Source organism: Amphiura filiformis, chromosome 8 (genome assembly GCF_039555335.1).
Source record: "Amphiura filiformis chromosome 8, Afil_fr2py, whole genome shotgun sequence".
NCBI lineage: Eukaryota > Metazoa > Echinodermata > Ophiuroidea > Amphilepidida > Amphiuridae > Amphiura > Amphiura filiformis.
In genome coordinates this window covers 33,698,145-33,712,961 of record NC_092635.1, presented here as the reverse complement: position 1 = coordinate 33,712,961, position 14,817 = coordinate 33,698,145, and the positions used below count along the sequence as shown (strand labels likewise).

Here is a 14,817-nt window from a genome sequence, read left to right as displayed (position 1 = left end):
GAGCTTCTTGTGACCAAGTTTGGCAGAAATCAGCATTAAGCATCTGGCACTAGTGACGTTTTCAAAGATCCACGACCAGCGAGGCCTCACAATGCTACATGCAAACCATTTCAGTATCTCAGGTGGCTACACCACCTGATATAATTATAGCCATATGTGGCAATTTAAAAAAATATTAAGATAATGATTTCCCTTAAGTATAAATTAATGATACTTCCAATTTAAAAAATATATAAAAAATGCTTGTCCTGATTTAGTTTTTAACTTCTGACTAGCCAAACAATTTTTAATTGGCCTAATTCAGTGAATACATGTATTATTCTTAAGCTTTACTTGACACAAATCAACTGTAAAATATGATTACAATAATGTTTCTTAAAATCTATATAAATATTAATATTTGTTTTATATGAGGTCAAGTATTATATTATGCTTCTTGGCCTGCAGGGCAAGGATAAAGTGTTCTTTGATTTCCTTGTCTACTCATGACAGCATAAAACAATATAAAATACATTATGCTACACTAGCTATCATCAACCAACTTAATTCAAATCTCATTATGATAAATCAATACCACTTTGGATATTTAACCAACATTTCTAGACTATTTATGCGGCTTGTGTACCCTTTACAAATACTGATACTTTCTCAACAAATAGCACACACTTCAGTTGTCAGGCATTGAATAGTCCACACCTACAGTCACCTCCATTGTTTCTACATTGGAACCAAATTAAATTTGCATATTCATCATACTTTAATAACCTTACGCATATTGGGCGACTGACTGCACATGGGAGTGGATCCAGATCAATGTGTACTCCCGGGATCCGCATTAATAATAGCAACTGTCTACACCGCACTTGGATCCGCATTAATAATAGCAACTGTCTACACTGCACTTGGATCCGCATCTGGGAATGATTGTGTAGTAAGGGTGTTTCTTGTAAGTGCATAATAGTGTGCACGTAGGACGCCTGTGGTGCGATGTCATTTGCGTGTATGGCGTTCATGGTACGATGTCATCTGCGCGCACAAGAGAAGTTCACGTTGATCCACATCCAAGGATTGCGCATCAATGCGGATCTCACCTGTGTTCAGTCGCATTTGATACACGCAAAAGAAAACAAAATCAGAAATTCAACTTCAATCCACATATTTAGAATATACACCGCAAATGAATTGAAATGAGTACAAAAGTTACAGGTATTAATTCAGTAGGTCTGAAGATATTATAGCCTTTCATGAAATATCTCATCAAAGTTCATCAACTTTTGTTGTTCAACTTTCTGAATGAGGGCAAGACATTTAGTCGGGCTCTCATTCACGCGCGGATGGGAAATAGTGTTCACTTTATGTTTGATACGGTTTCTAGACTGAAATTTTGCGTAGAACACGCTCCCGTAGTCCACTTTAATTAAAAATGTGCCCAAAGTGCTCCTTCCGGGGGCGACCCTACAATGGGGGTCAAAATTACTAAAAATGTATTCTAAGACCAATGGTGGTGATTTTGGTGTCTAAATATATGTTTATGGACATGAGAAAGTCATTTAGACAGTTTACTTAAATCCAAAATGGCTTCCTTATGTTCCAAAATTCAAAATGGCGGCCAAAATGGTGAATTTTAACCAAACTTATTTGAACGGCTTTATCAGGCCGATGGTGGTGATTTGAGTGTCTATGAACATGACTGTGGACGTGAAAAAGTTATTTACATAGTTTATCAAAATCCAAAATGGCTGCCTTATACAAAAAAATCAAAATGGCCGCCAAAATGCCGAAAATTATTCTAACTGATTTGAACGGCACTCTCGGCCCGATAGTCGTAATTTGGGTGTAGGTATATGTTTGTGGACATAAAACAGTCATTTATATAGCTTATAAAAATCCAAAATGGCTGCCCTATGCCCAAAAATTCAAAATGGCGGTCAAAATGTCGAATATTAGTCTATATCATTTGAACGGCATTCTCAGGCCGCTGGTGGTGATTTTGGTGTCCAGTTATATGTTTGGGGACATGACAAAGTCATTCAGCTAGTTTACAAAATCCAAAAATGTTGCCCTATGGTTCAAAATTCAAAATGGCGGCTAAAATAGTGAATTTTAGTAAAAATTACTTGAAAGATATTCTTAGGCTGATGGTAGCGATATTGGTGTCTAGGTATATGTTTGTGACATAATAGGCCCCTATAGTGTACATGACCAAGTCATTTAGATAGTTGATGAAATTTAGAATGGCTGCCCAATGCTAAAAAATCAAATGGTGGCCAAAATTGCAAATTTTATATTGATTTTATCTAATTATCATATAGACACCCCAGCTCTTGGGACTTAAATTTTGTTTTAAATCTAAAGTCGCCGTGTTACAATATAATCACTTATAAATGGAACATAGATGCCCAAAATATTCAAAATGGCGTCATTAAACCAAATGTTAATACTAACTAACACTATAAGGATCACATTTGATGTCCATTGATCTATTATGATTTAAAAAGGTAGTCCAAAGACCATTGAAAATGTTGTATATCCCGTAAAATGTAAACTAGTTCTATCTCTAAACCTGGGCACTTGAAGACCTTGGCGGCCTATACTTTGCCTATACTTTTGTAGATCGCCAACATTTCCCAATTTTACAAGGGTGTGCTCAAATTATGACGTCATAGCGATATTATGACTGAGGAATGTGGACTTTTTTGGAATCACTGGAGAGAGTAGACCTATAGCTATACTTTGGTACCAAATATAACGGCATATGACGTTTGTAATTGAAAATTAGGGGGGGGGGTTGCAACACCCTTTGTATAGTCCGTGTTACAAAATATGGCTCAGTTATAGTTCTAGGGTTAAACTTACACACGTTTCCACTTTTGATCTGTTATGAGTGAAATTAATGTGCTAAAAGTGGCAACTATTAATAGTTTATCATCTATACTTGCTCAATGGATACTCGCCTTTTAATATCAGAAGGATATCAGGTCTTGGTCAATATTATTACCAAACAAGCGAATGTGATGGCTTTCTTACAGCTTCTAACAAATCCAGCTTTCGCAGTTACCTACTGACTCCAAGGAACAGTCGCTATATACCATCATGGTGATAGCGGCATGAGAAAGAAACGCCTAAAAGTTCACTCCCTAGCAAAGGCTCTTTGACCATGCAGAAAATCCACGAAATGTCATATCCTGTGAGTAATATTCGTCGCAAATGGCATTGTTAAATGCTTTTATGATTTGTATAAACAGACATATCCTCTCAACTACGGCTGGTTGCTTGAAAACGGCATCTCTGGACTCATTTTAACTCATAACAAATCAAAAGTGGAAACATGTGTACGTTTTACACTAGAACTGGGAACCTGGGAACCAAGGGAGAACAGTGCCAGTGCATTGATTGGTCACCCCAGGTTAAATAAATGCCCCTAATTTTCAATTATATTTGGTACCAATGTATATATAGCTATGGGTCTTTGTCTATCCAGTGATACCAAAAGAAGTACAAACATTCCCCACATAATATCGCTATGACGTCATAATGTGAGCACATCCTTGCAAAATTGAATATATTATTATGAATGCACATCCCACCCAAGTCCATACTTTGGCCAAATTGAGTTAACCCTAACCCTACCCGAGGTTTTTTGGCTATCGGAAGGGAAAGAAGGAACGAAAAAGGAGAGAAGATGAAGAAGAAAGTCACTTGGCACCCCGGGATTCGAACCTCGGACCCCTCGCATGCCACGCAGAAGATCCCCAGCATGTAGCTACACAGGTGACGTTGGTCCGGCCAACGATTCCCTGGGTATATGACTTGGTCTGATTGCGTCATCAAGTCCCGTGGAATGCATGCACGCAGAGCGGTTTTAATAGTGAGCTTTAGTGAGTCCTAGTTCTGTTAGGGTTAAGCATGGAAAATTGTTGCTTATACATAGGCCTATCATATGTATAAAAGTTGAACCCAAATCAACCCTGTACGTGGGTCTATTAGCATGTGAAATCCAAAATGGCCTATACCCGGCATGTATGATACACATTTGTTTTTTAGTTTTCTCAAAATCACTTTCGATGGACTTGGGTGGGTTTTGTATTCATGTATTCAATTCTGGTTATTTATAAAAGTATAGGCAAAATTGATCTTCTTCCAAAAATTCTACGAACATGCGATTTTCACCGAATTGTCTCATAAATATAAAGGAAAATGACTTTTTCAACCTAACTAACAAGTAAAAAGTCAATATATCTTGGAATAATTTTACAAGAGTGAAATAAAACTGTATTTACTGTAAACCTATGGTGGGCCTCACCCCCCCTCCCCCTCTATGATCAATCATCTTTGATGGTCGGACATACCCAGGGTAAGGTGCTGGGGTCAGTATCACTTAAAAGAGCGTACATGATGGATCTACGATTAGTTTAAGTCGTTTGGGCGTGAAGACGCGTGTTTTTTTTTATGGCGGATGGAAAACCTTAGGGGTGGTATATACAACCTCCTACGTAGTTCTAGGGTTAATCACTTTCCTTAATTGCGTTATAATGATTATAATGTTTCTTATTATGGCCGATCTTCAAATACCCCAGTTTAAAGATAGAAATCGCTTACCTTTTACGGGATATACAACAGTTGGCCACCTTTTTAAATCATAATAGATCAATGGACATCAAATGTTATTATTTGGTTAATGGCGCCATTTTGAATAATTTGGGCATCTATGTACCAATTACAAGTGATTATATTGTGACACGGCGACCTTAGATTTAAAACAAAATTAAGTCCCAAGAGCTGGGGTTTTGACCACCACTTGAATTTTTTAGCATAGGGCAGCCATTTAAGATTTCATCATCTAAATGACTTGGTCATGTACACTATAGGGGCCTATATGTCAGAAACATATACCTAGACACCAATATCGCTACCATCGGCCTAAGAATATCTTTTTACTAAAATTAATTATTTTAGCCGCCATTTTCACTATTTTAGCCGCCATTTTGAATTCTGGACCATAGGGCAACTTTTTTGGATTTTGTAAACTAGCTGAATGACTTTGTCATGTCCCCTAACATATAACTGGACACCAAAATCACCACCATCGGCCTGAGAATGGCGTTCAAATGATATAGACTAATATTCGACATTTTGACCGCCATTTTGAATTTTTTGGGCATAGGGCAGCCATTTTGGATTTTTATAAGCAATATAAATGACTGTTTCATGTCCGCAAACATATACCTACACCCAAATCACGACCATCGGGCCGAGAGCGCCGTTCAAATAAGTTAGAATAATTTTCGGCATTTTGGCGGCCATTTTGAATTTTTTTGTATAAGGCAGCCATTTTGGATTTTGATAAACTATGTAAATAACTTTTTCATGTCCACATACATATTCATAGACACTCAAATCACCACCATCTGCCTGAAAAAGCCGGTCAAATAAGATTGGCTAAAATTCACGATTTTGGCCGCCATTTTGAATTTTGGAACATAAGGAAGCCATTTTGGATTTCGTAAACTGTCTAAATGACTTTCTCATGTCCATAAACATATATTTAAACACCAAAATCACCACCATTGGCCTTAGAATACATTTTTAGTAATTTTGATCCCTATTGTAGGGGCACCCCCCGGAAAAAGCACTTTGGGCACATTTTTAATTAAAGTGGACTACGGGAGTGAGTTCTACGCAAAATTTCAGTCTAGAAACCGTATCAAACATAAAGTGAACACTATTTCCCATCCGCGCGTGAATGAGAGCCCGACTAATTAATAATACAATGTATAACCTAGACTGTAAATATTATACAATTATACAATTTGTCATGTGTCTGTATCTGCTGCTTTATATACATGTAAGATTTATAAGATACACACTTATAAATGCAGAACTGTACTCAACTGATTATGTTGTGGTTTCAATACTCTGAGAGATTATCCTCTAGGGTAAAACTAAAACCCAGGGGTAAAACCCAAGTACCCCAGGAATCATGTCTTACTCTAGAGCTACTGGCCTGATAAAACTCTAACCATCCTGATCAAAATTGCCACACTAGGCAATGCAGCAGTAGGGTTGGATGAGCAACACCCCTACCGCATTCAAATATAGGGCACAACCAATGGTGGCACCAGAAATAGGTTTTTTTGGGTTTTTCTGGGGGAGAGTAAAATTCAGGGGGTAAAAATCAACCAAATGTAAGCAAAATTGTTGCAAGAAGTGAAATTTTTAGTAATTTTTTGTGTTTTTACTGAGGTCATGGGGGGGGGGCAAGAGTTTTGACTAGTGAGAATTTCCCGCATGCCCCCTTGTGGCACCAACACTGGGAAAAACATATGAACACAATAGACAAAATTGATACCCCCCAAAAAAAAAACCCATAGCAAGTATTACAAGATGTATGGTTCATACCCAGATGTAGAAGACAAACTCAGTAGTGAAGCACATGGAAAACCGGTTTGGTGGCTCTGGCCCTAACCATGAGAGAACTGAATACCAGCAACCCTACTAAAAGGCAAATTGCTTCCCACTGAACAGTGCGATGTGTATAGCCCTTTTCACATACACACGACCACTAATTAGACATACTCTCCTGAATTTTCATAGACCATAACAACCTCCCACAGGGGGGGCAACACACAGGACACTCCAACCAAACCATACCGGTACCTAAGGTATTAGAAACTGGGAAACATGGGGAGGGGGGCAACACATAGGACACCCCAACCAAACCATACCTAGGGCATTAGAAATTGGGAAACATGGGGGGGGGGGGGGTGGCAACACATACGACACCCCAACCAAACTATACCCAAGGCATTGGAAATTGAGAATTGAGAAACACAAAGCAGCTATTACACCTAGAAAACTAAATCGCCATCTGCATTACATACTGTGATATCTTAAAAAGGCTGCCTTGTGTGATTTTTATTATCATTGTTATCTTTCTAATCAATATTTTATAATTTGGTGTGCTTCTTTCTTTCATGAATGGACTGTAATATTGCAATATAATCCCTCAAAATTAATATATAGTTAATGTTAAAATTCTACAATTTTCCTCATCACAAGTAGATGACAATAATAAAAAAATTGCAAAAGGCAGCCTTTAGAGATACAACAGTATGTGAAGCAGACGACAAAATGATTGCACTAACAAGACAAGTTATAACCACTCCAAATTCAACAAGAATATTACTCATAGATGGACTATTGAGAGGGAGAAAAAACTAATGTTTAGCATATCCTTGTTCCGATGGTTGTTGAAATCCTCTCCTTTAGTACTGCAGAGACCTACTTCATCTTACCACTATCAAATTTCAATAGGGGGTAAAATATATATAAGATTCAATAGTCTGACCTAACACACTGACTTGCAAACATGCAAAGTCTTGAGACACTTTTGGTGGTTAATCAAATTGACTGTGTCAATGTCAAGATCAAAGGGGTGATATTGAGCTCATATGTCCTCACCTTAAACAATGACTTACAAACATGCAAAGTCTTCGATAGGCTAAAAATGGCTATGCATGTGTATACCTATAGCTCTCGGAACCTTTGAAGGTGTGTCTTTTTGACAGTTCTTTTAGACCCCTACTTAAAAATGCTTCCTTTCTTTATGATCGCTCTTTCTACAAAACTACAAAAAATTTACAAAAATAAAAAACTAATGATTTGCAAAAGTTACCTTGCTTGTTTTCTGAAAATATGTGACAGGGAACTCAGACCAAGTGCAAAAGGCCTAAAAGCAGTATTTTAAGAGGAATGTTTTTTCAAGGAATCCTTCCAATTTGTTTTCATCAAAATTCTGATCTTATTTTAATGTACCTTGACAAACTGCAAGGCTAGAATTAAGGTGCAGTATTTTAAACAAAATCTGACATTTTTAATCCATATTGGCATGCCAAGATTTAATCAACCAATCAGATTTGCTGTTACATGCATTCACAATCTAAACTATTTTCTTTCATTTGACCTCATTGGCTTTGATCCAAATTAAAAGGAAATATATTTGATATATCGTTTTATCACAAATTATAACAAATTGTCATATATCTAATAATATAACTTTAATCTGTTTGTGTTGCTGTCTTTTATTAAAACATATCCTCTGTATTTGTGTTTCACTTGTCTGTTGACATACGAAGTAGTTTTCATTTGTTCTAAAAATAGCTCATGGCATTTTAGCAAGATACAAGTCAGAATAAACCTCTATTTTAACAGTGAACCATTTGGACAATAAACAAAAAAAGTAACACTTTAAGAAAAGACCTAGTTCCATCTGATACTCCTACTTAAGTCAATGAGTATAGGTTTTCAATGTGATATTATAGTAGCAGTGTAGTATAACATCTACAATTGACATATGCATAATACTTCAGTGTTATTGTGTCACAAAAACTGACTCATTAGCACATTTATGACTGAAAATTAATTCAAAAGTTTCATAATGTTTCTAGGTTGATATAATGTTTCTTGATTCTTTCTGCATGTATTTAACCCATATCCATGACAGCGCTGATGTGTGTGTTATACAATAGGGGGTGAACAATGCATTTGTATGTTACTGTATATTTGACATTGGGTCTACTTTTGCCTGACCTCAATAGGATAAAGTATTATTTTCAATAAACTCAGAGGATTTTCAAGCTTATTTCATTGTTATAAGGAGGTTTTGGTATTTAAGGGTGTTTGTGTATTAAAGAAAACATGGGGGCAAGGACATAGCCAAGATTTTTAGGCCTTTTTTAATACTTTTTAGCCCATTTTTGACAATTTTCATCAACTTTTGACTCCCTTGCCCCCTCTGAAAATTCCTGGCTATGCCACTGGGGGAGGAAGGTGGAAGATGGGATAGATAGAGTGGGGAAGACAAGGACAAGAGATTGATATATCAGATGAAATGAGAAAGAAGACGAGGAATTGATGTTTTGGGCAAATCCCATTAGCCTTCGCGACATATCGTTTTAGTAAACTGTCGCTACTGCGCATTTCAGAGCCGTGAAGTGCGCAGTAACGATGAGACAATGGGCTGGAGAGAAAGACAGACAATCAAGCTGAAGCAGAGGAATAAGGACATACAAAAACAGGACAGAGACATGGAGAGAGACAATACAGACACAGGAGAGACAAATGAGGAGATAAACATGCAGAGACAGGACAGATAAAGATGTTAGTATTAAAAAAATGTGATGCGATCAAGCAAAATGAGTCTGATGTCGATCAAAATCAAAACTCAGTTTTCAATATTATTACATAAATCACACTGAGATCCAGGGTTCGAATTCGGCTGTATCGCATAGCAGTTTGCTCCACATTTTGAAGTAACTGCTACCCAATTTTGCATTTGTATAGCACTTTTTATAGTGCTTTAATATAAAGAAGTATCCTGATTATGATGAATTGGTCAAAAACGGCTATGCAAAATTTGAGATCTATATTTCCCTGAAAACCCCATCATAATTTGATTTATGGTTCCAGAGATATGTGGTCATTTTAGTGTTGCTCAGAACAATAAAATACAAAGTAAGTTGAATACTATTATTGCCTTTATCTCAAAATCAATATTCTTGACATCCGACTCATTTTGCTTGACGCATCACAAATGGCTAAGACAAATATAATTTCATGTATGCACATGTCAAAACTATGAATACAACATTAGTATTAATAACCAAAAATGCAATGGAAATAAATGCAAACCATTTCTGCATTTTAGTTGGTTAGTTTTTGGATTATGTTTTGATTTCCAGGCAAACTGCCAAAAAATCATCGAATGATCCAGAATCTGGATAACTTTCCCCTTAAAAGGGCATTTCTTGATCCACAGCATCATCCCCCACTTTTCCCCAGATTTTTTTATCACTGGAAACCTCTGGCTACATAATGTTTATGTACAAAAAAATTCTTGCAGATTAATTCAGCTAGCAAAAATACTGTGAAACTTGAATTACGTTCTGGTACACCAAAACAAAATTACAACCACATGGAGCAGTGTAATACAAAAAAAAAAAAAAAAAAAATTCATGCATAACTCGCAAATGCAAAATCAGAATCAATTGAAATTTTGGGAATAAGCTTTTTTTCTGGGTATGTACTGAAAAGTCATGAAAAGAGGATGGTAGGATCACGAAATACTCCTTTAATTATTAGTGTGCACCGTCATTTTCACGTTACATTTTCAGATTTTCTGCGTTGCAATCAGCTACCACGCAATGTGTGCATTTATTCATTTTGTGTAGAGGTCAATGTAAAGCAGTTCAGAATTGTGCATTCAAAACAAGTTACACAAATTGTATACCAATACCATGCATTAAACACAAGAAGATGCTATCAAATTTATCTTTCATTGCACAATAGCTTGCTATCTTCAGTCCTATCCCATGATGCAGGACCATTCTTGGCCCGGGTTCTATAGTCTTATTTTGCAATTTTCTTCCACCACATTTTAAGAAAAAGTTTCAACAATTTTTAGAAAATCACGTTATGAAAGCATCGTGTTGCATCTCAGGTTTAATGGCATATAAATGTAACCTATACAAAAATCAATACAAAAACAAACTGCACAACGAAAATGCATCCATGCAATGGGAATACTTAAGGTCTTAGATGAAATTGGAATTAGTATTTAATCATGTTAAAAACTAGCGAAAATTGTGGCATTGGCATGGCCTCAGGGTAAACAGTTCATGACATGTCATGGCATAACATAGCTCTATTTATCAACACAAGAAAGATGTAACACTTATAAAACTTTGAAAGCTGCTCTAAGTCAAAATCACTTCTCTCTGATCTACCAAATTATACCATGATGTTGGATAATAGTAATATTACATAGGGCAGCTATTTATTTTCTGGACACATAATGTCTTTGTTACGCTCCCATAACAATCCGAATCCCCTCACTGCCAAAACACAAGTTATGCCTTCAAGGTATCTGAGGTGCTAAAAAGCCATGTGCAATTATTACAAAGTTTAATAAAATGATAAATAAGTAGACCGCAGAGCTAAATGCTAACCTCAAAAATGATTATAAAAGTGCTCTGGTATATATGCCGATAAAGAAAAAGGGAAAAGATATAGAAATAATAGATAACATTAAGAGTATACGATGTATTGTTGGTCGAAGCAGCAAAAAGAAAAGTAGTTCACATCATCTTGAGAATGGTAGTGAGCTTTAGCAAAAATTGCATTGCTCAATTCATAGCAAGCGTGTAGAAGAATTCAAATATCACAGATATACTTTTGTAGGTCCTGTAGTTCTTGAGTTATGTTGTAAGAGGACTGAAACAACAACACTTTTGTAAAACGTACATAACTCATTTAACAACGATAAATCAAGCAAGGTTTGAAAGTATATGGTTTGTAGAATGAACTTTTGCAAAACACCAAGGTGTTATTTTTCAATAATATATTGATTCAGATAATGAAAATCAATTTTTTGGCTGTTTCGACCACTAATACCTCGTATAACCTTAACATAAAAATAAAATAAACTTGAAACTTGAAACAACACCAAAATGGTGTGGTATGACATCATTAAACAAGATGGTCATGTTGGGAGTGGTTATTACTACAAATCTTATTTGCCATATTGGTGCATCTAAAATCAATAATTTTCAAGCCATTTCTTTTTCTGTCTTGTTAACATCCCCCTGGTCTGGACTAAGTAAATTACCCATGTAATGCTATTTCCTACTGCATACCTTTCATGTTTCCTATTTACTCAAAAGGTTGCATTTTCCATTTTCTTTGAATAAACAATAAAAAAAAGCAAGAAAAATCTTGTCTGGCCTAGCCTTTTCTTGGCCGCATTACTCCCCGAGGCATTCCAGTACATGACGTATATATGAAAATAGTAGTTTTCCTTATACCATTTTTTTTCCTTTTTCACCATCTTCGTTTTATCTTCACTTACCATACTGACATGTCGTATTCACTCACAAGCAATTTGACTAATTGCTTTTGTAAGCACTACGACTCCATACAAAAGCATAGGAGTTAATTTGAACACCAAATTCTCACAATATATTTCATAGCAATCACGCAACTTGTGTAATTTTGTTAATTTAGGTGGAGCTAAAAGCTGTGCGACATACACCGGGGTGTTTGGAGAATTCAACGGTTGGCTTTCTTATACCATGCTTGGGCTTCTTTTATTTTCATAACATAATGGAGTGCTTTACACATTACAATGTGCACCGAATGAGTTATCAAAGGCTGAAAGAAGTATCCACAAACATGGATTTTTTGTTCTTTTCAACTCTTTCTTTTATGCAATGGTTTGTATATTTGCCATTTATGTTACAATTGTGTGGACATGGCTGACCTGTGATAAGTGCACATTCTTTGATGGTTCTTTTAGAAGAACATTATCAATGTAGCTAAGAGCTTTGATGAACAAAATGTTAGTATAGTGGCTGGTTGCTGTAATGTTCATGGATAAAGTAAAATAAACCTTATGACATAATGTCCGTGCACTAATAGCAAAGTTGAAAGCAAAGTTTGGACAAATGATAATGTAAATGCCGTGAGATAAACCATACAAATAAAATATATATGTACATATTGTCATTGGGCAAGAATAACCTCCTATGTGTTTGTGGCCCCTAAACATGTTTAAAACAAAACTGCCAACCAGTTACGTAGATGGTTTTGCTTTAAGCTTGTTCAGGGGCCAATGACACATATGAGGTTTTCCCTGCCCAACGATAATATAAAATATGAGGATAAAATATTTAATAAGCTTATTAATAATATTAATAGCATGTAATAACATGTTTTTCTTTTTTAGAAATGTGAAAATACACAATATCCCGAGAAAAGAGGCAAAACAGTAATAAAAAGTAAAAAAAATAAAGAGTAACAAACAAGCAAGCAAACAAACAACAAAATACTTTCATTCAAAAAATTATATGTACAATTATTAATATAATCAACTAAACAAAAAATTAAAAGTAACAAACAAGGAACCAAATAACAAAATATTTTGATTCAAAAAATCATATGTACAAATTAATATAATAAAGCAAATGAACATAACAGAATAATATTAATTAGTCTTTTATCAGTAGTAACTTGGTTCAATGACATTGGTAGAACGAAGAGAATAGCAATAGAGCTTAGAACCGGAACTTGGTGTTTAAAAACATTATTAATTTATGTTTGAATCTATCAAAAAAATTTAAAAACCAGCACAAACAATGATTTTCATATTGAGGGTTGAGAACCAGAAAGTTTCAACTCGTAAGTCTCAACCCTCGATATTCTTTTTGTATCAATTTTGAAAGCCGCTACATAGATACCTCTGGCACAGACACTATTATCCATGTAGATGCTACAAATGTGGACTTAACTCACAAATACCTGTAACTGAACTAAGGCAGTTCCGGTGAAAAGCCCTTGTGAAGGTTGCAGTAACACATTCAGCTCTTTTTTTGCATTTGCATCGATAACAAAAAAGGGCAAAATCACTGAATATAATATTACTTCAACCTGAGAACCATCAGTGGATGCTAATGCTGTACCCAAGTACTTAATGATTGGTTCAAAGTTTGAGACAAAATATCTGAAAATATAAACAAGGTAAGGTATAAACTCTTGTTGAACCTTCCTAATGAGCTATTCCAGTTGAAATCCATACACCCCCTGTGGAAGACATGACCTTAATCTTCCACACAGGGGGTGTAGATTTCTAATGGAGTAACCCAATCAGGTAACCAAATTTAAAATTGACACTCCCTGTTTGGAAGATTAAGGTCATGTCTTCCACAGGGGGTGTATGGCTTTCATCTGGAATAGCCTCATCTTCAACAGAATGCCTTTGACCAGTTTTTCTCCAATGGCTACTTATAATTTGAAATGCAAAAATTTCAAAATGTCCATTTTAGCTAGCCATGAGAAACGATATGTCCTTCATAAACTGAAGTGATCATTCTTATTGTCATGGGAGTATTTACAAATTTTTGCAATCATCTTTTTATTATTTGTTTAGATAAAAACATAATCAACTTATTCCCAGCGGTGAACACAGTTAATCATGTAATACAACACAAATTAATTCTCTAATGAGATTTGATGTAAAAATCAGTTAGGACATAATAAGGATGGAACAGATTAACAAACTTTGTCTAACTGAAGAGTATTTTTCCTTCATGAGTTTGAAATGACATTCTTGTTTAAGGTTCAGTTACAGTTTATGAAGGCAATAACAAGTTGTTATTGTGCACATATTCAAACTTAGACACAAAAAAAATAATTATCCGGTTTGGAACAACCCTTACTTTCCTTATTTTGTTTTGGAATTCTGAAAAAATAAGATCAGAAAAACAATTGAAATATCCTCATTTGGTTTTTATTTTGTTATATGAAAGCTTAAAAACAAATTGGTCCAAAATCATACAAATTTGTTTTCCTTTTTGATCAAAAATACAAATTTGAAAAGAAAATTATAAGAGGTACCCTATCTACAATAATATTAATTTTCACCCTTTTTTTATTATATATACTAATTTACCAATTTATGTGGTCTTTGCAACTAGAGAAGTATATAAATAAAAAAAACACTTGAAAATATCCCAAATTACAGAAACAAAGGCTCTTTACTAACCTGGGGTACCAGTCACAGCAACCAGATGCCAAGAGCCACACGCTAACTTGCCAATTCTACGACTGCCGATAGTCACACGCTGAGGGCGCCACACTCTCCAAGATGGCGGTTTATCCGGACAAATCACATGACTGCTTCTCCCCCACATATGCAAGGTCCCATCAGCTGAAAGACACAAAAATAGTTGACGACGGTCAGAATATAGATGGGCCTATAAATAG

General features: G+C 35.5%; 2 protein-coding genes across 2 annotated transcripts in view; both read right to left on the bottom strand.

Annotated features, from left to right (window-relative positions):
- LOC140158975 (uncharacterized) overlaps window positions 1–14,817 on the bottom strand; it is a 564,514-nt gene that overhangs the window by 207,770 nt on the left and 341,927 nt on the right. The gene's annotated exons all lie outside the window — the stretch shown is intronic.
- LOC140158972 (uncharacterized) overlaps window positions 1–14,817 on the bottom strand; it is a 314,914-nt gene that overhangs the window by 25,880 nt on the left and 274,217 nt on the right. The window contains exon 9 of the mRNA XM_072182274.1: window positions 14,597–14,761. Coding sequence (XP_072038375.1) covers window positions 14,597–14,761 — 165 coding nt within the window. The remainder of the gene's footprint in view (window positions 1–14,596; window positions 14,762–14,817) is intronic.